General features: G+C 58.1%; 1 protein-coding gene across 4 annotated transcripts; it reads right to left on the bottom strand.

The window, feature by feature from the left end:
• Window positions 1-1,140: 1,140 nt before the first annotated feature.
• On the bottom strand, window positions 1,141-25,052 carry EXOC3 (exocyst complex component 3). Of its 4 annotated transcripts, none has more exons than XM_047772614.1 (13): window positions 24,973-25,051; window positions 23,648-23,838; window positions 21,234-21,453; window positions 11,080-11,761; window positions 9,288-9,405; window positions 8,545-8,670; window positions 7,497-7,597; window positions 6,104-6,214; window positions 5,682-5,832; window positions 4,213-4,335; window positions 2,247-2,408; window positions 1,745-1,872; window positions 1,141-1,434 (listed from the first exon to the last, which is right to left on the bottom strand). In XM_047772614.1, exons 2-13 carry the CDS (start codon window positions 23,789-23,791, stop codon window positions 1,263-1,265), a joined length of 2,238 nt encoding a protein of 745 aa, XP_047628570.1. In that variant the 5' UTR covers window positions 23,792-23,838; window positions 24,973-25,051; the 3' UTR covers window positions 1,141-1,262. The 4 variants fall into 4 exon arrangements, with proteins under 4 accessions (XP_047628570.1, XP_047629438.1, XP_047630172.1 ...); XM_047773482.1 differs by lacking the exon at window positions 24,973-25,051 and adding an exon at window positions 24,799-24,943; XM_047774216.1 differs by lacking the exons at window positions 21,234-21,453; window positions 23,648-23,838; window positions 24,973-25,051 and adding an exon at window positions 15,892-15,991.
• Window positions 25,053-25,495: the final 443 nt, after the last annotated feature.

Here is a 25,495-nt window from a genome sequence, read left to right as displayed (position 1 = left end):
GAGATGACCCAGCCCTGGGCGTCGGCGTAGACACCACTACCTGCCCCCTGGCTCATGGTTCCCGCTGCAGCCCTCGCCATGCCTCCCAGCACATCCTGCCCCCACTGCCTGGAATGTGGTGGCGTGTGGCATTCAGATCGGGGCTCACCACCGCGCAGGTGTCCCCAGCGGCTGGGTGCCCTACCTGCCCTGTGGTGACCATCAAATGATCGGAGCCAGGGCAGCACAGGTCATTGGGTCTGCAGTCACCTCGGGTGTTTGTTCCACAAGTAACGCAGTGAACACCCTCTCAGTCGGTGGGAAGACAAGCAGACTGTTATTACAGGAGATAACAGCTGACGACTGCTGCCACCAACTGCGCTGCATCAGAAGAGGCTCACTGAGCCGTGCTTCCGCCAGACACCAAGTGTCACCTAGGCGGGACTAGACTAACACATGTGTAGGAGACAGCACGCTGTTGGCTAGAAATCCGTAGGGAGATTACATCTTTTTTGAATCAGGAGTGTTCCTCAGAAGGTCTCTTGTGTTTCCATGTGGGTGGGGTCCTTCCAAGGAGAAGTCCTCCTATGAGGTGTTCATCCCTCCTCAGGAGGAAACCAGAGCGCTGGCGCCCAGGGCAGCCAGCACCACACACACAGGTAAGGAGGCACAGGCTTTCCTGCATGCGGGGGGGTGGGGGGGGGGTTAAGAAGGAGGCGGAGGGGAAGAGGAAACACAGGCTGCACCACGGGGATGCCCCTCCGGAGGAAAGGCGGCAAACACCTCCAAGTCCCTGTTGGGAGCCGTCACTGGCGGTGCCCCGGGATGGGGCTGGGGGATCAGATGCAGTTTTGTAATTAATTTGGCGTAACAATAAAGGTTAATTTGCACAATGAGGCAGAGACCACGGAGAGACAGGCACAGGGGCTCAGGCAGCGCGACAGGAACAAGCACAGCCCACAGACCTGCCCCTCGGGGGCTGCCCACCCGACTACCAGCGAGGATGTACCCACCACGCCCTGGGGACTGGTGGGTGGAGGGGGACGGCAAATGAGGAGCTGTAACTCGAGACAAGGGGCACTTGGCATGTGGGGGCCCTGTGTCCAGGCGGGAAGGTGACCTTGAGGTCACATGTGGCATGAAACCCTCAAGAGTGGGCACTTCCTGCAGAAGTTCACTCTTTATTGAGCAACAGCGTCTCAGGAGCGCCCAGGAACAGAGGCCTCCTTACAGGCCGCCCGGGATGGTGCATGTGGCTGAGATGGACGGTGGGGTCCCGGCCGCTACTTGAGGAGCTTGGCCACGTTCAGGCTGGGAACCACGATGTCCCTGAAGATAGGCACGTGATCCGGGCTGGCCTGGGCCGGGCCCTGCTCCAGCGTCTCGATGATGGTCTGCCTCATGTCTCGGGTGGCATCCCCCCGCATGGCCAGCAGCGCGCCAATGTGGTCGTCCCTGGGGAGGGGAGTGTCAGGGGCACCCAGGCAGCCACTCAGCCCCCACCCCAGGCAGCAGGGGTCCTGCAGGCTCACACAAAGGGGGTGGGCGGGGGGAGCCACACCTGGGGGGGGCAGAGCCCTGGCTCCCTCTGTATTCCACCTCCAGCAGCACCAGCCCAGCTCTGGGACGCACTGGGGGCTGGGGAGGGGAGGGCGCCCATAGCCCCTCTGAAGCCCACGATGCCCCCTGCACGCTGGCTCCCCCACACTGACCTGCGGGGCTCACGTCTAATGCCTGGGACCCTCTCTCTTCCCAGCGACCGTACCTGATATCTGGGTATTTGCTGACCAGTGTGGAGACCTCCAAGTAGAGCAGAGACGGGTCCGTGAGCTTAATAACCTCTGCCACAGCGACGATGGTGTCACAGTACCCGTCCATATCCTCCCCGAACCCCTGCAAGACAGTGAGCGCTGAGCGGGACACAGCCCAGGCCACGTCTGGACTCACTCCCAGGGGGCCGTCCTGCCAGCACGCAGCAGACACAGGGTCGGGACAGGGGTGGCAGCCCAGCCTGCGACGAGGCCACACAGCCATGCCCCTCATGGGCGATGGGGACACGCAAGCCCTGGGTCTCAGAGCTGCCGGGGGCTACACCCTGGTGCCCACGCAGCCCCAGCCCCGAGGGCCTGGCCCACAACCACAAGGCCCGTTTGCAGAAGAAAAACCAACGGGTCACGTGGTTCCCAACGTGCCCGGCGCTGAAAAGCAGCCGCAGGTGGACACCGCCCGGGGCGTGCGGGGCGTGCGGGGCGTGCGGGCGCACTCACAGAAGCCAGCTTCCGGAAGAGGAAGCGCAGCTGCTCGGCCTCGCGCACCATCCTCTCGGCGCCCTCCTTGCGCTCCTCGGCGCTGCGGAAGGAGATGCGCTTCTGCATGACGGCCCGCAGGTACTCCACCACCACGCGCCGGTGCGCCTCGGCCGTCATCCGCTGCGGGGAAGGGCGCGTGAGGCCGGCCGTGCCGGCGCCCTGCCTCCCCGGTCCCCGCCACCCGCTGCGGAGGAGCGGAGGCCGGCAGGCGGCTGCCGCCGTCGCAAACTCGGTGTGAGGCAGCCACGGCCGTGCTCGGTTCCCTCCCCGTGCGTCGCCTTCACGTGACTGCGGCTGGAACGGACCCCCGTCGCCAACATGGGCAGCGGCCGTGGATTCTAGAAGGCCTGCGGGGTACCGCGCACAGGGACGCCGCCCACTGCCTGGCATCCCGGGAGCGGACTTTCCCCGCCAGCACAGCACCCGTTCCACAGACACCAGTCCCAGGGCTGCCGGCCCCCCGCCCCTCCCCGGGTTGGAGGTCTACTTCTCGCTCTGCCCGTCCGGGGAGCATCTCTGAGCTTCTGGGCCCCAGGGGGGCATCAATTCAGTGAGAACTGGAGACCCGGGGCCACAACCACAAGGCCTGTTTGCAGAAGAAAAACCAAAGGGTCACGTGGTTTCCAACGTGCCCGGCGCTAAAGTCTCTGCAAATGGTGGGACAGGAGCGTCAGGGGCAGGGGAACCCCAGGTCCACCCATTTGGGCGAGTTTCAGGGAAGGCCATGGCTCCCTCTGGGCCACCCTCGGGGAGGCGGTCCCACGAACACGCCAGCACAACCGCGTGAATGTGACAGCATCAGAGCCGCGAGACCAGGTGACTGCAGCCCTGTCCCCTGGGGGAGACCAGGAAGCCCCACTCCCTGCACCAAAGTGGGGGGACCCCAAGGGCCCCAAATAAGACAAAGCAGGACAGCACCAGTGGTGGGGGGATTCGGCAGAGCACATGACCGCTCCCACCGCTCCCGCAGGAAAGCCCAGCTCCTGGGAGGAGCGCTGGCCCAGACCCAGGCCAGGAGTGGCTGGACAAGCAGCTCCCTGCCCCAGGACTAAACATAGTGGCCCGTCAGACACCAACTGTTAAAGCAAAGAATCCTGAAAAAAGTAGAAGGTGGAAACGAAAACTGGACAAGAAACAAGACAGCCTCCATCTGCCCGCGCTGGGCCCACGGAGCCCTCACGCCCGCGGCCCCCTGGGGCTGTGAGGGACCAACACACAGTGGATGGATGGGGAGCTCTGTTTCCTTAACTTGCCAATGAGACAGGCGCCCCGTGCTGGGTGAATGAGCCAGCGCAAACAGAGCGAAGGCACGAGAGGTACGAGGACCAGAAATGAAACCATACATGACCTTGTTCATAAATGAAACAACCATATACAGAGTCCTGGGGGGACCTGGAGACCCATCCAGGGACAACTGGAGTTTCACGAAGCGTCTGGATCTGAGAGCCATGTATCAAAAGCACTTACGTTTCCAAAACCTGGAAACAGGCAGAAAGCCTGATTTTAAAGCGACCGCGGCCAAAGCCACCCAAGGCCCCTAGGCTGCCCCTGAGTAAAGCTGTCTGAGTCTGGACGGGTTGGGGGCAGTCCCAGGGGCCCTGGCGGAGACTCAGAGGGGCAGACAAGTGGCTTCGGCACATGGTCTCCTGAGGCTCCCGTGTGCCCTCAGCAGGGGTGTAGAGAGGGATCTGCCATTTGTCCCCAGCCTGCCTTCTAGGGGTCCCTGCTGCCCGGAGGGCACCCCCCCCCCCCAGAGCTCTGGTCTGCAGCCACGGTACTGTGAGCCTGGGCAGCAAGGACAGACGTCCAACACCTCCACCTCTGTCACCTCCAGACACCTAGGCCTCCACCCCTGCCCACACCAAGAACTGACGACACCAAATCCAGACATCGCCAGCTGCACTCTGTGTGCTCACGCGCTTACCTTTTTATACGGCTTTTTAATTTTGGCGAAGTCGTTGAAGTAGTCTTCCACGGTGACACAGATGATGTCTACGGCGTTAGATCCCAACAGCCACTTCTTTGTCATCAGCTCATTGAGATGTTGCTGAAAGCACAGACCACAGAAAACAGCCCTGACACTGTCCCCAAGTGCTGTCAGTTCCCCGCGAGGCACAGAGAGCCCGTCTTCCTGTGTCTGCGATACGCAGAGAAACTCTGCAGATGCGGAATTTATAGGAGGTGTGCACAAACCCGGTGTGGATACCGCAGGTATGTTTTCCCCTGACGGACTCCATCTGTTCATTGTGTGGATGCTGTGTAGTTTATGTGCCCAATTCTGATGGACATTTAAATGTTCTCATTTTTGCTATTATAAAGAATGCTGCACTGCTGCACTGGGAGTTCCTGCTGTGGCTCAGTAGGTTAAGCATCTAGCATTGCCCTGAACTGTGGCGTAGGTTGCAGACATGGCTCGGATCCTGAGTGGCTGTGGCCGTGGTGTAGGCTGGCAGCTATAGCTCTGATTCAACCCCTAGCCTGGGAACTTCCATATGCTGCAAGTACGGCCCTAAAAAGAAAAAAAAAAAAAAAAAAGCTGCACTGAATCTGTGTATTTCTGCAAATGAAATCCCTAGAGGTGGAGCTGCTCAGTCTAAAGCATGCAAACTAAACCTTGGTGACCGTTTCCCAACTGCCTCCAAAAACTGCACCAATTCACGGTTCCACAAGGGAACGAGAGGCTCTATCCCCACACTCTCAACACCAAGAAGAAGAAACGTTCTCAATCTGCGCTGTCCTGCTAAGCAACAAAACTACTCGGTTTTAACTTGCTGTTCTTTCAAGATCAGACTGGGCCTTTTGTTTTGTACTGAGGGTATCCGAACGCTTTTCTGTGAGACAGGCGTTCACGTCCTTTGTCTACTTCTGTTGCAGTCTTTTTAAGATATCTTGAAATGATTTTAAAAGCATACATTTCAATTGTTTCCTAATCCATTCCTGAGAAAGTAACAGACATCACGAAATGACCCCATCACCCCAGGAGCCCAGCAGGACCCTAGGTGATGACGAGTCTGTTTTTTAAGTATGTTCTGACTCCTGCCAACTCTATGTGATGCTGAGCCATTTCTGAAACAAACGCACTCACTCACTGGACATTGGGCCTTTGATCGGACCTGAATGCGCTTTGAGAACGACCGTGCTTCTGCCTTTGCTCTGCGTGAAGCGTGCGCAGGCCTGCACGTGTCCCCGGTTCGGCTCTGGCATCCAGAGCTTGCTAATGCGTGTCACCGGGCCCTGGCCACGTCCTTGTTTCCACTCTAACCTACTGGGTACTTAGGCCTCTAACATTTATTGCAGATGAGATTCGACCCTGCCTCGGGGGGCCCACCCAGCCTGTGGGGTCCACAGCACCGTGTCCCAGAGGCAGGCGGGTGGGCAGGAGGAGGCGCCCACCTCCAGGTCCAGGAAGACCTCCTCCAGCAAGCCGCTGCAGCCGTCCTTGGCGATGGCATCCAGGACCCCGTCCATGCTCAGCTGGCTCAGAGCTGCGCCTTCTTCTGCTTCGTGTTTTAAATACTTTCTTTTTAAACTGACTATGGACTCCCTGCGAGGAGAGGGGATGGGGGCCCGGTGAGGCTGACGATGGCCCCCCTGTGAGGAGAGGGGTCGGGGCCCGGTGAGGCTGACGATGGCCCCCTGCGAGGAGAGGGGTCGGGGCCCGGTGAGGCTGACGATGGCCCCCCTGCGAGGAGAGGGGTCGGGGCCCGGTGAGGCTGACGATGGCCCCCTGCGAGGAGAGGGGTCGGGGCCCGGTGAGGCTGACGATGGCCCCCCTGCGAGGAGAGGGTCGGGCCCCCTCCGCCCGTGCCGCTCACTTGAAGGTCTGGCAGTTGTTGATGATGGCCACCATGTACTGCACGTAGCAGTGCGGCTGCTGGCGGTTCCGCAGGTGCTCCTCCTTGTACAGCTGCGCCTCCTCCTTGTACCTGGGGACACAGCCCGCGTCAGAGCAGCCTCACGGGCGCGCCGGGGCGTCGCGACGCGCCGCCACCACCGTGCCTGAGGCATGATTCTGCCTCACTAACATCTGGCCAGATGAGTCTAACGTTATGTTGGGTGTGAGCCACACTGACGGAAGCTGATCGTTTGAAACGGGTCATTAAACCAGCTTCACGCCAGGCCGTGCGGAACGGCTCTGTGTTCCGACGCTCCGGACACGCTGGACATCTGTGCGGGCGGGTAAAGGACCACATTCCCCGGCCCGGGGCTCGCCGGAAACGCGTCCGACAGCGTGGGGAACATAGTCACCTCCGGGGTGACTTTCGGGAACTTTCCCCGAAGAAATCAAACTAAAAATACACTAGACTCTTGAAGACGTCATGAAAACAAACAACGGAGAGGCTACAGACTGCGTTTCTGTCTGTGCCATGAGCCTCTCGAGCACACACAGGCGCAGAACGTGGGACACAGCGTGTGTGACCTAAACAGACCTTGAGAAGGGAGCACATGGGAGCAGGCGGCGCGAGGGCAGCAACTGAGCACCGATCCCGCCTCCTGTGCAGAGCACGGTTCGGGTGAGCCAAGAGCTGTAGCCCAAGAGGAAAACTTCTGCTTCTCTGAAGATGCTCAACGAGAGGCTGCCTCGGGCCACGGACCCCACGGGGGGAGGTGGGGAGCAGGCGGGCCGGCGGCAGGGCTGGCTGCCAGACCCAGCCACCAGCCCGGACAAGGGACGCGTGCCTCCTCGCAGGCATGCGGAGCACCCTGCCTGGGCCGGGCTCCGGCGAGGCAGCGAGGAGATACAGGGGACCCTCACAGGCGGGCAGAGGGGCCCAGGCCGATCCGTGCGTCTCCACAAGCCAGGGGCCTGATGCGGAGGGGCTGCTCCCCTGCACCACAGGACGCCGCCCTTCCGCAGCCCGGTCTGAGCACCACCACAGATGGGTAGGTCCGGGGCCACGGAAAACCCAAACCCAAGCCCGTATTAGGAGGCCCCATGGAAGGCCTATCAGTGCTTTACAAGGGCACCGGCGCTGTGCCCACGGGACGGAACACGGGAAGAAACGCCACGATGGCTGGGATGTGCTGCGGAGTACAGCGGACCCCCGAGCAGCATGGGCTTGAGCTGCGTGGCTTCCTAAGCACGAAATTTTTTCACCAAGACACTATCCTTTTTGAATACGAGCCAGATCAGGACAGTACAGTTCTGCACTTCATTAAACAAACCAAATACACTTTCTGCGTTAGCACGCTGGCAAGAATACATACCTACTTAAGAAAGAATTCATCTGCTGCAGACACAAAACCAGTACCTTTGTTTTCAAATCTTCACTTATCTGAGCAGCGACTTGAAGGTTCTGTTCGAACATCTGAAAATTGGAGAGCTTATGAGTCCTGACCCAGACTCACAAGGCTGCGGGCTTCCCAGGACACAGCCCCCCATCTGGCAACTGGCAGAGTCCAAACTCAGAGAAAAAAAGAAAAAACTTGAAAAATAACAAAGTTTTTACCAAGTAAAAACCCAGTGCATCGTTTCCTAATTACTTGCAAAGGGGCTGGTCTCCACAAAGGGGGAAGGGCATCTTCTCACCGAACGTGAGAATATGAGAGACAAACAGGAGAGGCGGAGCCAGGGGTGCAGGCGGTGGGCGGGGCCGGGGTCACGTGGGTGCCAGGGCTGGGCTGTGATTGGGGTGTGGGTTTCCTAAGGAGAATGAGGAGGCTACCCGTGGGCGCTGGGGGAGGAGTGTCTGGGACGTGGAGACAGCTCGTGCCACGGCCTCGGCACAGGGGACACCAGGTTCCAAAATAAAGGACCGTGTCAGCAACGAGTGGGATCATCCAGAGCCAGCTGGCGGCTGAGCTTCACGTCGGCAGACCTAGAACGTTCTGAAACGACTCAGCCCTCCTACTATGAGCAACGTTACTCAAAGGAAGGAAAGTGGACAGGCCGGAGGAGAGGGAGTCAGGGACTGGAGGGCCAGGCGCCAGGAGGCAGGGGGCACGACCACGTTACGACCTGAAGGACTCCTCCCCAAATCCATCAGATGAGCCCCAACCACGCGGCATTTATGGAGACAAACCTTGGCCGTTCCCATCAGGAAACACAAGCAAACTCAAATCTGAGCACTGCACACACTTCCCACATCATTAAGTTCTAGTCCGAAAACCACAGCGACTGGGGGAAACTACACGGCAAGTCCAGCCTCGGCCTCGGCTCAAGAGAGGCAGGCCACTTCCCTGTCACCCTGTGTGTGTCGGCAAAGCCCGCAGCCCCACGACAGCAGGCGTGAGCCCGGGACCCGTGGAGAAGCACCTGGAAGACGATGGCGGGGAGCGTCGTCTGGTAGTAGCCGTCCTGGTCGGCTTCAGGCTCCGTCTCTTTCACCCAGTCCTTCTTGTCCGTTTCGAGGGCTTTCCGCAGCCAGCCGATGATGTTCGACTGAGCGGGGAGGAAGGAAAGCAGAGGCTGCTCTTCAGGGGAGCAGCTGCGGAACACACACAGCGCCCTGGGCAGCCCGGTCCCCAGACGAGGGGCTGAGCCACGTCCACTGGGCGGCGCCCCCGCAGCCTCCATCCACTTAACCTTTGCGGCCACAGCCGTGCAGCGGAGGCGGGCAGGCCTGGTCTGTGAGAAGGACGAGGCCAAACAAGACCAACACGGCTCTGGCAGGCCGTCGTCCTCAGGGACCAGAGCCCAGGCCGCCACCCAGGCGCACGGAGCCACCCCGCTTCCCGGCACAGGCCTCAGCGCCGCCTCAGACAGGCCCACGGAGGTCACCGGCTGGCATTCCCCCTGCCACCACCCTCCCACTCCCGGGCTCGGCGCTGCCGGGCTGCCAGGCTCCTCCTCCAGCCAGAAGAGGGTCCCATGAGCAGGAAGGACGCCTCGGGCACCCTCCAGATCCAAGGCCAGAGAAGGGCCACTCTCCTCGTCCAACCACAAACATACGTCTCCAGAGCCAGCCTCTCACAAACGTCTCCTGCCCCAGGGCACAGGCTGCAGCCCAACTCCCAGAGCCCCGGACGCTGCCCGCCAGGGACCGGCCCTCTACTCACAGTCAGAGTGGACATGTACGTGTCGAGCAGCTCGGAGACCACGCCAGGAGAGAGCAGAGGCTCCAGCAGGCCGACGTCCACTTCGGGGGCCAGCTCCGCGTTCCCCATCATCTCCGTGCTGTGCGAAGCCAAGACCGAGAACACCCGGTTACGAGGGGACGGGGAGGTCTCAGGTCAGCCCGCTGTTCCCTCTGACACACGAACGTCCAGCCACCCCCAAGGCTGCCGTCAGAGGAAGCGGCTCGCTGAGCGCCGGGCCGGCACAGGGTGCTGGGGGCCGGGGCATCTGTCCCACCCTGGCAGCCCCTGGGAAGACCAGGGCCCGGAGGAGAGGGCCTAGGAGTCGGGTAAAGACAGACAAGCCCTGCTGGAGACGATCCCACAAGAGGACAACACCCAGAGCGGAGACCGTGACATCTGCAACCAAACACGGGTCAGAAGTGACGGACTTGCACCTGAGTGTGGAAGAGGCAGGGCGGTTTGCATGAAAACAGATAACAGCTAGGCACGTGGCTACACTCCTACAAGTCCCAGGTTGATGGCCTGGAACGTTCCGTGCCTTTTCTGCAATCTCTGGATAAGCACTTAGAGGGGCGAGGGCCTGTCCACTCGCTACGAGAAGGCCAAGGTCTTCCTGAGCGAAAAACAACTGCACAAGATCCTGCCAAGAGATCCTTTAAATCAGCACGACAGTGTCCCCAGTGTGAGCGCAGTGCAAGTCTTCCCGTGAGGAAGCCCACACGGCAGGCCGAGGAGGCCAATACGAAGCGTCAGAGAACTTCCAAGGACAGAAAAACGCTTCCCACGCACTGCGTGAAAAACAAACCAAGGTCTAAACGCTGCAGTTCACACAAGCACACAGCCCGCAGCCTGGAGCACGGGTGGGGCCCAGAGTCCGGATCCAAGCCCTGCTCCCGAGCCGCTGGGCACTCCTTCCTGTGCCTCGAAATCAAGCAGCAGGGCCTCCCTCGGGGCGACACCTGGGGCGGGTGGCTGCAGGGCCCGGGGCGCAGCGCAGTGAGGCTGCTAGCACGCCAGCCACAACGAAGACACTTCCCCTTCTCTTTTGGTTTTTCTGTGCTGAAGTGTACACATTCTCCAACATAAGCAGTTACCAGAAAACAAAACACTTGCTAAAAAAGAAAAATCCCCAAACCTTCCTGCTAAAACGAGAGGCTTAATTAATTTCTACACACCAGCAACAAGATAGCCTAGACTAAACCGCGTCTTCCTCTCGCTACCTGACAGTGAGGAACCTCAGAACACCCGCCCCGGGCCTGCAGGTCAAACCCTAGCCTCTGATGCACCAGCACAGACGGGCTCGGGCGCTCTTTACGAAATGACAAAACCTCAAGACTGACAGGCACAAAGGACAACTGATTTTCCTGGCGTCCTGGTGAGAAAAAAAATCATACTTGGGGCCACCGGAGCCAGCAGGAGCACGCTGGGGTCCCCTCGGCAGCCACGCGACTCTGCAGGTCATGAACTCGAGGCTCCGAGAGGAGGCGGTGCCTCCGTGGCAGCGCCAGGCTGCTCACCGCCACCTGCTCACCGCCACGCACGTCCAGGCTGCAGGCGCCACCCAAACACAAGAGCGTCCACACAGCCAGAGGCTGGGCCTGATCTCAAGGTCAAAGACGGCCCAGAGAGGAGACCCAGGAGCCAGAAAACAGCACCTGTGGGTGCTGAGCGCTGCCCTGGGCAAATGGACTCAGGAGCTGTTGAGAACCCATCTGTCGGTCTGTCTGTGCTGTTTCTAAGCCACAGAAAGACCAGGTGTGAAGGGAGATACCTCGTGTAGGTGTTCAGGACCCAGGTCAACAGGCTCACGATCTCATTGGCCTCCAGGTCCTCCGACGCGAGCTCCTGCATCCGCGTGCTCAGAGCCTGGTGGTACATGCGCAGGAGGTTCCTGAAAATGTCGTAATGGGGAGGGAAACACTGGGCCATCAGGTTCTTGGCGACGATGAGGTCGTCCAGGACGTACTTCCTGATGATCTCCAGGTGGCGGACGAGCCACATCCTGTCGGACTCCCTCGTGTCGGCCTGCGTGCCTTCGATCCTGGTGGTCACCGTCCTGTCCAGGACGGCAAACATCTTCTCCTTCCAGCTCTTGGGCCTCCCAGGAGGAACGAAGCCCGTTTGCTTTTTCCGGTCGAGTATGCGCCTGTCGATTTTTTCTTCCCTTTCAATGATCCTGACGACGGAGACCAGCAAAGTGGGGTCCCGGCGGACGGTGACCAGCGACCTCTGCAGCACCATCCACAGCTGCTTGGCCAGCTCGTCGGAGAGCCCCTGCGTGCTCCCGAAGTAGCTGTGGATGAGGGTCATGTCGCGCGTGTTCCCGCTGTCCATGCGGTACTGCTCGCACATCAGCCCGTCCCGGGAGCACTCCAGGTCCATCAGCTTCCGGTGAGCCTGCAGCAGCGCCCCTTGCTCTATGAGGTCCTGGGTCTCCCTCACGATCTCAGGCACTGGGGGCAAAGGCACAAGACAGCACTGTGAGAACCCCCCCGGAAAGGCCGTGCAGGACGCTGGGGAGGAACCCGTCCCCCCACCTGGACCGCAGCCGCCCGCATAGCATCTAAGGAGCCGCGTTCGAGCTCTGGAGTCTAGTGAAGGCGTACAACTGCCAGCGAAGGCCTGGACGGGACCCTGCGGATAACTGTGGTATATTTCAGCTCTGAGCACAGCAACCACCCGCCCGTCCCCGTCCCCGCCACGCCTGCCGCACGTTTCTGGAGCAGCTCTCAAACAGCTATGGGGCCAAAGCTGGCAGAAAAAGATGCTGTCTTCCAATTCTGGGCATCGGCTGCTGCTTCTGATCCCAGAGGCACATGCACACGGCAGGGGCCACTGTGGAAGCACCTCTCCCTCAGCTGAGGGGACTCCCGGGGGATTTAAAGAGCCGGTGTCTTTTCCTCTGTCACTTCTCTCCTCTCCCCTTTCAGCAGCCAGACATCAAAGACCACGATGTTTAAAAGCATCTCACACACGCGAGTGTGGAAGCGGGTGCACACGGCCAGGGGAGCGCGAGTGTGGAAGCGGGTGCACACGGCCAGGGGAGCGCGTAGTGTGGAAGCGGGTTGCCACACGGCCAGGGCGGCGCGGAGTGTGGAAGCGGGTGCACACGGCCAGGGTGCTGCGCGGTGAGTGTGAAAGCGGGGTGCACACGGCCAGGGGCGAGAGGTGTGGAAAGCGGGGTGCACACGGCCAGGGCGCGCGGAGAGTGTGGAAGGCGGGTTGCACACGGCCAGGGCGAGCGCGAGTGTGAAGCGGGTGCACACGGCCCAGCAGGGTGAGCGCAGAGTGTGGAGGAAGCCGGGTTGCACACGGCCCAGGGGCGCGCGGAGGTGTGGAAGCGGTGTGCACACGGCCAGAGGGGCGCGCGGAGTGTGGAAGCGGGTGCACACGGCCAGGGGCGCGCGGTGACCTTTACCCCAGGAGTGTGAAGAGGGTGGCAACACGGACAGGGAGCGCGGGAGGGTGGAAGCGGGGTGCACAGGAAGGGGAGCGCAGGCGGAGTGTGGAAAGCGGGTGCACAGGCCAGGGGCGCGCGGTGTGGAAGCGGGTGCACCGGCCAGGGGCGCGAGTGTGGAAGCGGGTGCACACGGCCAGGGGAGCGCGGAGTGTGGAAGCGGGTGCACACGGCCAGGGGCGCGCGGAGTGTGGAAGCGGGTGCACACGGCCAGGGGCGCGCGGAGTGTGGAAGCGGGTGCACACGGCCAGGGGCGCGCGGAGTGTGGAAGCGGGTGCACACGGCCAGGGGCGCGCGGAGTGTGGAAGCGGGTGCACACGGCCAGGGGCGCGCGGAGTGTGGAAGCGGGTGCACACGGCCAGGGGAGCGCGGAGTGTGGAAGCGGGTGCACACGGCCAGGGGAGCGCGAGTGTGGAAGCGGGTGCACACGGCCAGGGGAGGCCCAAGAAGACCCAAGGTTTACACCTCAGCCCGATCCTCAACACAGAGACGGCCCTCCGCAATCCAAACAACAGAACAATCATCAAAAACCCGCACAAATGGACTCAGGAGCTGTTGAGAACCCACTGTCGGTCTGTCTGTGCTGTTTCTAAGCCACAGAAAGACCAGGTGTGAAGGGAGAAGGTGTGGCAAAGAGGAACGCCGCCCTCCTGCGTTACATATTATTCGACTCGAATGGCCGGTGCTCAGCTATAGCATCGAAGGCAGATGAAGACACAGCCACGGGGCGTGGAGAGTCCTCGGAAAATAAACCAGGAGACACGCTCCCTGAGAAGGACGGAACGGCAGGCTGAAGACCCTGGACGAACTCGCACACCGGCTCCGAGAACGACAGGCCGATGCGCCCAAAGTCCGGAGAGCGGCGTGTGAACAAAAGGGAAAGAGCGTCTCTACCCGAAGCAGCAGGCATGAAGACAGGACAGAGGAGAGCATCCGGAATGAGGACAGAAGGAAAAAAGGCGCAGAGGGAAGGAGGCCCACGGGGCCTGCGGGCCCTGACCGCGCAAGGCCGAGCGCGGGGTGAGAGGCGCCGAGAGGAGGGTGGGGACAACAGCGGGCGACTGTGTCTTCCGAGGCTTTGCCTCGCGAAGCCTCACAGCCGCGGTGGCGGCACAGACCGCACGGCCGGGGGGCCGCCCCCCATCAGGCAGGTCTCCTGGCATCGTTTTCCCAACAGCGCGTGCTCACGCTGTGTCTGTTGCGTGATGACAGTCCGCCCAGTTGTCATCAACGAGTTGCAGACTCGCTCAGGGTGACAGGTCTGGGGATCTGTCCTCAGGGGCCTTCGATTCTGCGGCCGCGACTGTCTGGGGCACCCACACGGCAACCTTCCCTAGTACACGGGTGCGAGTCCTGGCGGCTCCTCCTCCGTGCCTCCCGTCAGGGCTCTCGAGTCCCTGAGCCCCAGGGGCACCGCGCGGCGCTCAGGGACACCCTCCGGCAGCCTCGCGGGCTCGTCACAAAGGAAGCGGCACGTGGCTCTCAGTTTAAGGCACGAGCTGGGCACGAGGAAGGCGCGCCCGGAGCTGAGGAAGCCGAGGAAGCTGAAAGTCGGCCTCTGGAGCCCAAAAGCCAGCCGAGCTGCCAACGGAGAGGAAAGGCTTTGAAGGAAATGCCGAGGGCTCCTTCGGTGAACGCGCCAAAGACAGGAAAGCTCGACGGCCTCGTCGCCGACAAGGAGAAAGCGGGAGAGGCCTGGACGGCATATCAGAGCGGCCACAGCCGCCCCTCAGCCACAGCCTCATCGGAGCCAGGCCCCGACGCGCTTCACGTCCGTGAAAGCTGAGCAGGTGCGGAAGCTGCGTGGGCAAAGCCCGGAGCCGCAGAGGGGACGTGGCGGCGCTGATGTCACGGCTGCAGCACATGAGTGACGCGGAAGACTGAGCTCAGATCACGCGTGAACCGGGCTACACTGGCCCACAGGCAAAACGGGCTTCTCCTGGAAGACGGCGTCACCTGGGGCGCTCAAAGCTCGAAAGCAGTCATGCCTGGCTTCCAGGCTTCGAAGGACAGGGGACTCTCTTGTGAGGGGCTACTGCATCTGGTCACCCTACGGCGACACGAATCCTCGTTTATCACTGCAGAAATCCTGGGGCCCTAAAGAATTATGCTCCCTCGACTCTGCCTGTGCTCTGTAAACGGAACAACAAAGCCCCGGTGACAGTGCCTCTGTTGACAGCACTGTTCACTGAATATCTGGAGCCCGCCGTGGAGACCTACTGCGCAGGAAGAGACTCCTTTCAAGACTCCTGCTCGCCGAGAGGCGCCTGGCCCCCCAAGGGCTCTCAAGGAGACACCAAGGGTCCTGTCTTCAAGGCTGCTAGTAGAACATCTCTTCCGCAGCCCACGGGTAGAGTAACCTGGACGTGCAAGTGGGAATCACTGAAGAAATACACTGCGTAAGGCGACGGCTGCCGTGGGTAGGGACCCTCACATGCACCTGGGCAAAGTAAACAGAAAACCTTCCAGAAAGGATCCACTCTTCTAGATGCCATTAAGAACACGCATGATGCACGGGAAGAGGTCAAAATACCAACATTCACGCGAGTTGGGAAGAAGCTGATTCCAACCCCCATGGGTGACCTTGAGGGGTTCAAGACTTCAGTGGAGGAAGTGACTGCAAATGCGGTGGAAACACCAAGAGAAGCAGAAGCAGAGCCTGAACCTGAGGCTGAGCGGCTGGGGCTGAGAGGCTGGGACCTCACGACAAAACTTTTAACACATGAGGAGTTGCTTCTTATGGATGAACAGAGAATGCAATTTCTTTTGTTTGTTTTTGTATTTTTGCTATTTTCTTGGGCTGCTCCCGCGGCACATGGAGGTTCCCAGGCCAGGGGTTGAATTGGAGCTGTAGCCGCCGGCCTACACCACAGCCACAGCAATGTGGGATCCGAGCCGCGTCTGCGACCTACACCACAGCTCACGGCAATGCTGGATCCCTAACCCACTGAGCAAGGCCAGGGATCGAACCCACAACCTCATGGTTCCTAGTCGGATTTGTTAACCACTGAGCCATGACGGGAACACTGAGAATGCAGTTTCTTGAGATGGAATCTATTCCTAGTGAAGATGGTGTGAGAATTGTTGAAATGACAAGAGAGAATTTTGACTGTTACAAAAACTTACTCAATAAAGCAGCGGCAGGGTTTAAGAGGACTGACTCCAGACTTGAAAGAAGTTGTACTGTGGGTAAAACGCTATCAAACAGCATTGCATGCAACGGAGAAAACATTCCTGAAAGAAAACGTCAGCTGACACAACAAACTTCACCGCTGTCTTATTTTTTATTATTTTTTTTTCTGTCTTATTTTAAGAAATGGCCACGGCCACCCCGACCTTCAGCAACCAACACCCTGATGAGTCGGCAACCATGATCCCTGAGGCAGGACCCTCCACCAGTGAAAAGATGACAACTCGGTGAAGGTTTAAATGACATTTAGCATTTTTTTTCTTTTTATGGCTCTACCAGTAGCACATGGAAGTTCCTGGGTTAGGGGTCAATTAGACCAGCAGCTGCAGGCTTAAGCCACAACCATGGCAGCACCAGATCTGAGCTGAATGTGCGGCCTACACTGCAGCCTGCAACAACGCTGGCTCCTAAGCCCACTGAGCAAGGCCAAGGATCAAATCCGAATCCTCACAAACACTACGTTGGGTTCTTAACCCACTGAGCCACAAGAGGAACTCCTGGTTAGCATTTTTTTAGCAATAAAGAATTTTTTAATTTAGGTATGTACACTGTTTTTTAAACACAATGCTATCGCACATTTAATAAACCACAGCACCGCAAACCAAAAAAAATCTCACGATTCAGAGTTCCTGTCATGGCTCAGTGGTTAACGAATCCGACGAGGAACCATGAGGTTGCGGGTTCGATCCCTGGCCTTGCTCGGTGGGTTAAGGATCTGGCATTTGCCAGCTGTGGTGTAGGTCGCAGACGTGGCTCGGATCCCGCGTTGCTGTGGCTGCGGTGTAGGCCAGCGGCTACAGCTCCGATTCGACCCCTAGCCTGGGAACCTCCATATGCCATGGGAGCAGCCATAGAAAAGGCTAAAAAAAAAAAAAAAAAAAAATTCACGATTCACTTTACTGAGATAATTTGTTTTATTGAGATAATCTAAAAACTAATGTGCAGTAACTCCAGCGTATGCCTGTATTTACACAAAACTTGAAAACTAACTACATTTGATGAAAGACATAAACATTTAGGAACTCAACAAACTCCAAGGAAAAAAAACTCAAAGACACCACACTGAAACACATTATAACCAAACCACAGAAAGCCAAACACAAAGAGAAAATCTTCAAAGCAGCAAAAGAGAAGAGACTGATCACAAACAAGGAACCTTCAATAAGCATATCAGCAGATTTCTCTTTAGAAACTTTGGAAGGCAAAAATCGTTGTGCTTTCAAGTTCAAAGTGCCAAAAGGAAAAACCCTGTAACCCGAGAATCCTGTATCTGGCAAGAGTGTCCTTCAAAGGGAGGCAAAAGCAAGACATTCCCAGAGAAGAGCTGCAGGGTCCGGGGCCCTGGACAGCTGGCAGGGACAGAGAAGAAGGCCTGAGGGCAAGACCACACCAGGCAGCCCCAGGGCGGGGCCCAGAGATCCCGGCAGAGGCAAACCTGCCGCCACCGCCAAGGCCAGGGCCAGCGCAGCGCCGCTGTCACCCTGCTTTTCCGTCTGTGCGATCGAGACACTAATGCACCCAGAGGAGAAGCAGCAGAGTCCAAAGCCAGGAGGCCGGGCACTTCGGTCTGCGTCCCACACTTGATCCTCTCCACCGTTGCAAAGACCAAGGCTCGGCACCGGCCTGTGTCCTCTGGACACACCGTGTCTGCAAAGACCAAGGCTCGGCACCGGCCTGTGTCCTCTGGACACACAGTGTCTGCAAAGACCAAGGCTCGGCACCGGCCTGTGTCCTCTGGACACACCGTGTCTGAAGATGTAATTCTGTGACACCAGTAACTGAGAGGAGGTGGTCAGTGCTGTACAGGAGCAGAGTTTCTATACATTACTGAAGCTATACTAGTGTAATTCAAGTTCGTTTATAACTTTAGGGTGGGAAATGAAATCCCCATGGGAATGGCTGTAGAACGCAGCCAAAAAAAAAAAAAAGATTGAAAAAAACAACACTTCACTACAAAAAACCAACTACACAAAAGACAATAATGCCGAAAATGGCAAAAAAAGCTAAAGGGCATATAGAGAACAACTGGGAAATAACAGAATTAAGTAATTACCAGTAATTACTTACAACGTAAGTGCGTTAAACTCTCCAATTAAAATATAGACGGCAGATGGATAAAAACATATGATCCAACTTGAAGCTGCCTACAAAAGACTCGCTAAAGATCCAAGGATACAAACAGATTGAAAGTAAAAGGATGGGAAGTTATTCTATGCAAACAGTAACCCAAAGGGAGCAGGGGCCGCTGTGCTAATATCAAATGACAGACCTGAGACCAAAAAAGGTTATAAGAGACAAAAAAGAAATTTTCTATTAGAGGTTCAGCTCAGCAAGATACAACTGTAAACATCTATACACCTGAGAGCAGAGCATCAAAACATACGAAGCAAAAATTGACAGAATTGGAAAAACAGTTCTACACTAGTATTCGGAAACTTCAACATGCCACTTGCAATAATAACTGGACCACCAGACAGAAGACCAACAGGGAAGCAGACCTGAACACCCCAAGCTAATGACCGGACCACCCAGACAGAAGACCAACAGGGGAGCAGACCTGAACACCCCAAGCTAACTGGCTCTAACAGGCGTCCACGGGACACTCCACCCAACGCGGCGGCAAACACATTCCTTTATGCGCACACAGGGCATTTGCAGGACAGACCATCTGTGAGGCCACAGATTAAATCTCAGTAAATTTTAAGAGTAAAGAGCATACATGGTATCCTCTCCGATTACAATGGATAAAGTCAGAAACCTGGACCGATGAAAAATTCCCAAATTAGTGGAAATTAAGCATCACACTCTTTTTTAGGCTGTTGCCAGGCCAGGGATCAAACTGGAGCCACAGTAGTGATAACTCCAAGTCCTTCACGACCAGGCCATCAGGGAACGCCAAAACGACACACTCGTAATCAACGGGTCAAAGAAGAAATCACTGAGGAAACTCGAAAATACTTAGAGATGCATGAAAAGGAAAGTACAACCTATCAGACCTTACAGGATGCAAGCAAAGCCGTGCTCTGGGGAAAGAACCACTGGAAACTCGTACATCAAAAGAGAGAAAAGAGGCGTTCCCACTATGGCTCAGCGGGTCAGGAACCTCACAGTGTCCGTGAGGATGTGAATTCGAACCCCGGCCGCACTCAGTGGGCTAAGGATCCAGCATTGCCTCAAGCTGCAACATAGGTCGCAGACGCAGCTTGGGTCCTACACGGCTGCGTGCGCCTCTGGCGTAGGCCAGCAGTTGCAGCTCCGACTGAACCTCTGCCCCGGGGCTGCCGCCAGCTGCACGAGCAGCCCCAAGAAGAAACCAAAGAAGTTTGAATCGACAACCGGACTTCACAACTTCAGGAACCGCAAAGAGAACGTGCTAAGCACAAAGCCCCAGAAGCAAGGAAGCAGTCAAGGAGAGGATAAACAAAACCGGGGCTAAAAATAAGAAAACGACAGCATCAAAGACAGTTCTTCGCAAAGATCACCCAGTGACAAGTCTTAGCTAGATGGACCGAGAGAAAAAGAAGAGTCAAATACCAAGGTCAAAAGCAAACGTGAGAGCATCACTACCGATTCCACAAAAATGAAAAGGACTATAAGCGTGTACGATGGAGTCCCTTGTGGCGCAGCAGAAACACAGCCGACTAATATCCATGAGGCTGCGGGTTCGATGCGCGGCCTCACTCAGTGCCACGCGCTGAGGTGGGAGTCACAGACGTGGCTCGGCTCCTGTGTTGCAGTGGCTGTGGTGCAGGCCGGCGGCTGTGGCTCCGATTGGACCCCTAGCCTGGGAACCTCCATGTGGCGCAGGTGCAGCGTACCATGATTGTACACCAACAAACCAGACAACCCCCCGAGAAAGAGAAAACCTAAACAGACCTTTAACTTGCAGGGGCTTGGGGACAGAGAGTGGGGAGCCAGCACTCAATGGCTGCAGACTCAGGATTTTGTCTTTCAATTTCATTGAGACACAACTGACATACAGCACGCTGTCAGCCTGGCAAGGTGACCAAAGTTCTCGAGATGGATCGTGGTGGCGGCTTCACAACACGAGACGACTTCATGCTGTAGAACTACCTTTAAAAAGGTCAGGACGGTAAATGTTATGCTACATCTATCTTGTATTTCTACAAAACGTGCAGACAAAACAGGCTGTGTGCACACCGCTGCTGACGCGGAGGCGATGGGCAAGCTGGAAGGAGCCAAACTGCACCTTCCCAATGAAGACACGCTCCTGACGCAAGCGCATGTACGACGCGGCCTCATTTGTTCATCAAGGAAAATCACTTTCAACCTCTGTGAGTGAAAAGGCAGCTTCCGGGTCATCTGGCATGGTCTTCACAAGATGGACAGGCCACAGGGCCTCACGTAAGAGGCACACAAAGGAAGATGGCAGGTGAACGGCGCCCGGAGGTCCTGGCACGGAGACCGTCCAAGGCCAGGCCACGGTCACCAAGAGGTGCTGCTTCCAGAGCCCCTGTAGAGGGGGCAGCGCTGGGTCACCCATCACTCCCGGGGTCGGGAGAGGGCCTCGGAAGAGCACCTGAAGAATCAGGCCTGGAAGACACGCGTGCGCAGAGGAACGAACGGGGCCAAGTGTCAACCAGGCTGCCGCAGACGCAGGTGCAGGAGGAGCTGGAGGGGCGGGGGGGGGGGCAAAGACTACATTCGGGGGGTCAAGCAGAGCCTGGGGAGCGCAGGGAGAGCCCGCTGGGACCCGACGGGAAAGGAAGGGAAGGGGTCGGACCTTCCCAAGGCTCCCTGCTGGGATGCAGCCGAGGTGGTCCCACTGCTGCCGCCGCAGGGAGCCGTCCTGTGCCGCATAGGCCCCGGGGCACTCCTCCTCCCACCAGTGCAGCGCGGGGACGGGATTCGGGAAGAGTCACCCCCACCTCCTGCCCCCACACCCTCCCGACCAGCCCCCAGGTCTCCCCCAGGCCCGGCTGCCATCGGGACCAACTCGGCCTCTTCCCTGCCGCTCTGGCCACAAGGCTGCTTCTCTCAGAGGCGGGCGGCAGCCTGTGATCCTCTGCCCCTGCTGGGTCCCAGCCGAGCCAGGCGCAGGGGAGGGACGGGGCCCCCACGGCTCGGGCAGTGACCCGCTCTGGTGCGGGGCCTGATGCACTCGGCGGCCCGCGTTCGGCGCGCCTTTGCTCACGCACCTGCCCCCCCGCCCATGTTCTACGCAGGGACCCAACAGCGCAGGCAGAGCCCCTCCGAGTGGGTCTACAGAGCCCAGCGCACGAAGGCGGGCGAGGAGGCCTGGCCGCGGCCCGGCTACCTGAGAAAATGTTCTTGAGGTTTTCCACGGCTGCGGCGAGCTGGCTGTGCCGCACGACCGCCTCCTTCACGTCCCGCAGGCTCTCGATGGTGCTGATGCTCTGCCTCCAGTCCTTGCTGACGTCTGCCAGGGACCGCTGGATGGCGCCCACGTCACTCAGGGCACTGTGGAGCTGGCTCAGGCCCGTGCGCACCCCGTCCAGCTGCGACTGGATGGCGGCCTAGGGAAGACGCGGGGCTGAGCGGGGCCGGGGCGCCGGGCAGACCTTCCCGGGGGCTCGGAGTCTGAAGAGACATCTCAGTACCAGGGCACCGGCCATGCCCGGGAAGAGAGAAAGCTCGACAGGGCTGACCTCACTGCCTCACAAGGGAGCGCGTCCCTCTGCCGACTCAGAACCACAACGCTCTGAAAGCTTTTCTTAGAAAACCTCCCAAGACTCCCCATCCGGCTCCTCAGCCTGAAAACGCCAGACTCCCCCGCGGGTCCCGCAGCCGCCCCTTAACGCTGCCCTTGGAAGGACCCTGTGCGCGCTCGCCCAGGCGACCCGCGGCACCTAGCGGGCCAACTAGATGCAGAACCATCCGGACTTGCTCATCAACTTTAGCAGAGGGCGCTTCCTGCCACTTGGACTCAGCTCCAGGGGGGCTGGCCCCACCACACAGAACTGGTACAGCTGAGATGCAGACTCGCTCCGGGGGCCCCTGGAAATGCCAGCCGGCGAGCTGTGCCATCAGAGGAGAAGGACACACAGGAGCAGCGGCAGGTGGATGGGTAGGAAGGGCGGGCCAAGCCACAGGGCTCAGGGGCAGCTTTCACTCACGAGTCTATGCGGCGTTTAGAGATAATTTACAGTGACTTTGTCAGGTCACGCGAGGCTTCTAAATTGCTCCTGACAGCTGGTGGTTAATCCCCCAAGTTTCTAGAGCAGATTAAAATTCTGAATAAAAACACAGCAGGTCTAGGAGTTCCCATGGTGGCGCAGCAGAAATGAATGTGACTAGGAGCCATGAGGTTGCGGGTTCGATCCCTGGCCTCGCTCAGTGGGTTAGGGATCTGGCGTTGTTGTGAGCAGCGGTGTAGGTTGCAGATGCAGCTCTGATTCTGCGTCGCTGTGTGGCTGTGGTGTAGGCTGGCAGCTGTGGCTCCAATTTGACCCCAGCTGGGAGCCTCCACATACCACCGGTATGGCCCTAAAAAAAGCACACACACAAAAAAGTAGCAGGTCTAAACTATTTTTAAAATTGACATGAAACTGTTTCAAGCCAGCCTAACAGGAATTTCGATGCTTTGCTGGTGCAAATGAGTGATCACCCTCCCGTCTCATCACACTCGCCATTATCTGGACGCTACCAATGCTTTTCACCTGGAGAGGGGACTCACTGCCGCCTCGCTGGGAAGATTCACCTTCCTCACAGCCATTCCCTCCCTTTGTGTTTTTAACTCAATGAATTTTACTCCATTTGTAGGTGTACAACAATCATCACAACCAAATTTTACAGCATTTCTATCCCAAACCCCCAGCCCATCCCCCCGCCCCCAACCTGTCTCCTTTGGAAACCGAAAGTTTTTCAAAGTGAGTTAGTGTCTGTTCTGCAAAGAAGTTCCTTGTGCCCTTTTTTCAATTCCACATGTAAATGATAGCATATGACATTGGTGTCTCACTGTCTAACTACACTTGGCATGATAATTTTCTTGGTCCAACCATGTTGCTACAAATGCCATTCTTTCTTTACTTTTAATGGCTGAGTAATATTCCATTGTGTACATGTATCAAAGGCATTCTCTTAAATCCGCAAAGACTGCTGTGCTGCCAGGCAACTATAGCAGGCCAGGTTCTTAACTTTTTTATAACTGTACCAAATGTGCATTATTTTAAAAGAACCTCATCTCTCCACATGAAATGAGTTGAAAGCCAATCTAAATCATAAAAGGCTGCCGTCTTTCTTTCTTGCTTCACTCTCACACACTCTAGTAAATGTGTTCAGCTCTCCTCTCTTCCATTCCAGGGCCTGCAGAGTGCCTGGCACACAGTCAGCCTCCTGCTGTGTGTGCTAGTAGGATCCAAACGAAATGCCCTCTGGACACAGTCTGAAGGAAAGTTTTTAGTAAATAAGTGTTTTTTTAAATAGTTAAATGGACACTTCTGGGTGCTTAAAAGACTGTTCCTCTGGCTTTTTAAATCTTCCCACGGTCTTCTCTATAAACCTACCGGCTGGCAAGGAACTGTTGGAAAGGATGCACTAACAAAGGCAAAGTCCACGGCCTGCCTCTCTTCATAGCATCACAAAGCCCAGCTCGGCAAAATTACAATGATTCTGCTAAACAGGAACCTGAACTTGGGACAAAAGGCTCGGTCCAGCCTGAGAGTGAAGCAGGCGCCCACAGCCACCCCAGTCTCCACTCCAGTGTCATACCTTCAGCCTGGCTTCCACGGAGGCCTTCTTCCTGGCCTCTCTTCTGCGGTACTGCTCCACTTTGTCCAGCTGGTCCGGGCGCTGGAGCATCCCGGCAACCCTCTGGACAGCTGTTGCAACAGCCTCCCGGTCCGTCTCCTTCATGGTTACAGAGCAGGCAGAATCTCTGCACCTGTCATACTAGGGATACCCTGTGTCCACAGGCAGAGACAGAACAGAAGAGGAGGATGTGTCAGGAAGGTAGAGATGCCAGGTACAAAGCATTCCCCTGCTCCAGTAACATTCAGTTGTTCACAGTGGAGCTATAAGGAGAGCATTTGAGATCATTAATCTAATAGACATGAAACACAGCTGAGCTAGGATTATGACCTCCTTGATATGAAACACAAACCTTCAGAACCCAGTGTTACCTCTAAGGGGCGCAGAGGCAATTACAAGCATAAGATATTAACATGCAGATCCAGACTACTCAGCACCTCAGATGTCAATCTCCCCCGGACAGGTCCAATTTCTAATTGCCACCAGCCCTGACTAGCCAGTGGGGCCGAGGTGCCAGGACGCCTCAGGAAAGCTATGGAGGCACAGTTACAGCACACACCTTACCGTGCCCGCTCAAGTTTTAGCACCATCCTCTGATCCCCCTCAAAATCACTGTCTGTAGCACCCAAAATTCCACTTCCTACTGCTTAACAGCCCTAGTAAACAGAGGTGAGAGGGCACAATGCACTCTGCTCAGATGCAATGTACACAGCACAGATGCTGCATACAAGCACACCTGCCTTCAGCGCCAGCTCCTCCAACCTGCCAGCCAGGGAGCTGGCGACGCCTGCTGAGCTTTCGGCAAAGCAGAGGACTGACTTCAGCTACTGACCGTCCATTTCCATGCACATTTTCTGCGCACGGCTTCTCAAAGACATTTCTCAAAGCAACGCGAGGTCCGCGGAGACCCTTGAGGGACCTGTGAAATAACTCCCCCGTCTGCACACGAGTGCGTTCCGTGTTCTCTCGGAATGTGCTGTGGCGCCGTCTCTCCCCTCCCGGTGGTGACTAGGGCACCGCGCACACGACGGGACTCACGGGGCTGGGGGGCGCCGGCGTGTCTCCCCGCCCGTCTCCGCCGCGGACCCCCAGCCGCGCCCGCAGCTCTGCACCTGCTACTCCCCACCGCCTGGCGCGCCGTCAGCCTCTCCACGGACCGTCCCCGGGCCTCCCACGGCCTCCCGCACTGCCTTCCGGCCGCGCCCGCACCCGCCCGAGCCCGGGAAAAGGACAGCGGCCACGGACCGCGACTCCCGGACTGGGGCACCCGCCCGCAGCGGCCTCACCTTGCGAGCCGCCGCCGCCGCCCGGAAGTGAGCCGCGACCGGTACTTCCGCTTCCGGCCTCGTGACCGGAAGGGGGTGGGCCCGGCGGGCGGGACGTTTGTTGGGCGCGTCCCTGTGCACAGAGCTGGGAGATTTCGGGACCCGCTGTCGACCGGTCCCCGCTGAGAGTTGGCCGGGGCTGCGGGACAAGCGCGGAGCCGGGAACCAGGCGGCTGGGCTGACGCCTGAGGGGCGGAGCGCGAACGCATACGCCCAGCGCGGAGACGCCTCTCACGGACGTCACAGGCACGCAGACACACCTACACACACCACATATAGCCAGGCCACGCCGCACACACGGGGCGCACAAGCACACACATGCACACGCCTGGGCTCGTGGGGGCAGGGGGCACGTGGGGGCAGGTGTATGAGTCCCCCAGTGCGGTGGCCCTGTAAACCCAGACCTCCCAGCCCCCGCCCTCGCCGTCCAGTCCCTGGGCCTCCTCCACCTCCTGCCCCGTCTTGGCTCAGAGGCCGCCTTTCC

The sequence above is a fragment of the Phacochoerus africanus genome, chromosome 1, assembly GCF_016906955.1.
Source record: "Phacochoerus africanus isolate WHEZ1 chromosome 1, ROS_Pafr_v1, whole genome shotgun sequence".
Lineage (NCBI taxonomy): Eukaryota > Metazoa > Chordata > Mammalia > Artiodactyla > Suidae > Phacochoerus > Phacochoerus africanus.
This window is presented reverse-complemented; position numbering and strand designations above follow the sequence as displayed.

Bases quoted from the DNA above. Each gene is read 5' to 3' on its own strand.
- EXOC3 (XM_047772614.1), bottom strand. From the start codon at position 23,791: ATGAAGGAGACGGACCGGGAGGCTGTTGCAACAGCTGTCCAGAGGGTT. The intron at 9,406-11,079 runs GTATCTCCCTTC...GGCTTCGCACAG, and splicing joins GTCCTGAACACCTACACGAG to CACGGAGATGATGGGGAACG. The intron at 7,598-8,544 runs GTGCTTCTCCAC...TCCAATTTTCAG, and splicing joins TCCCCGCCATCGTCTTCCAG to ATGTTCGAACAGAACCTTCA.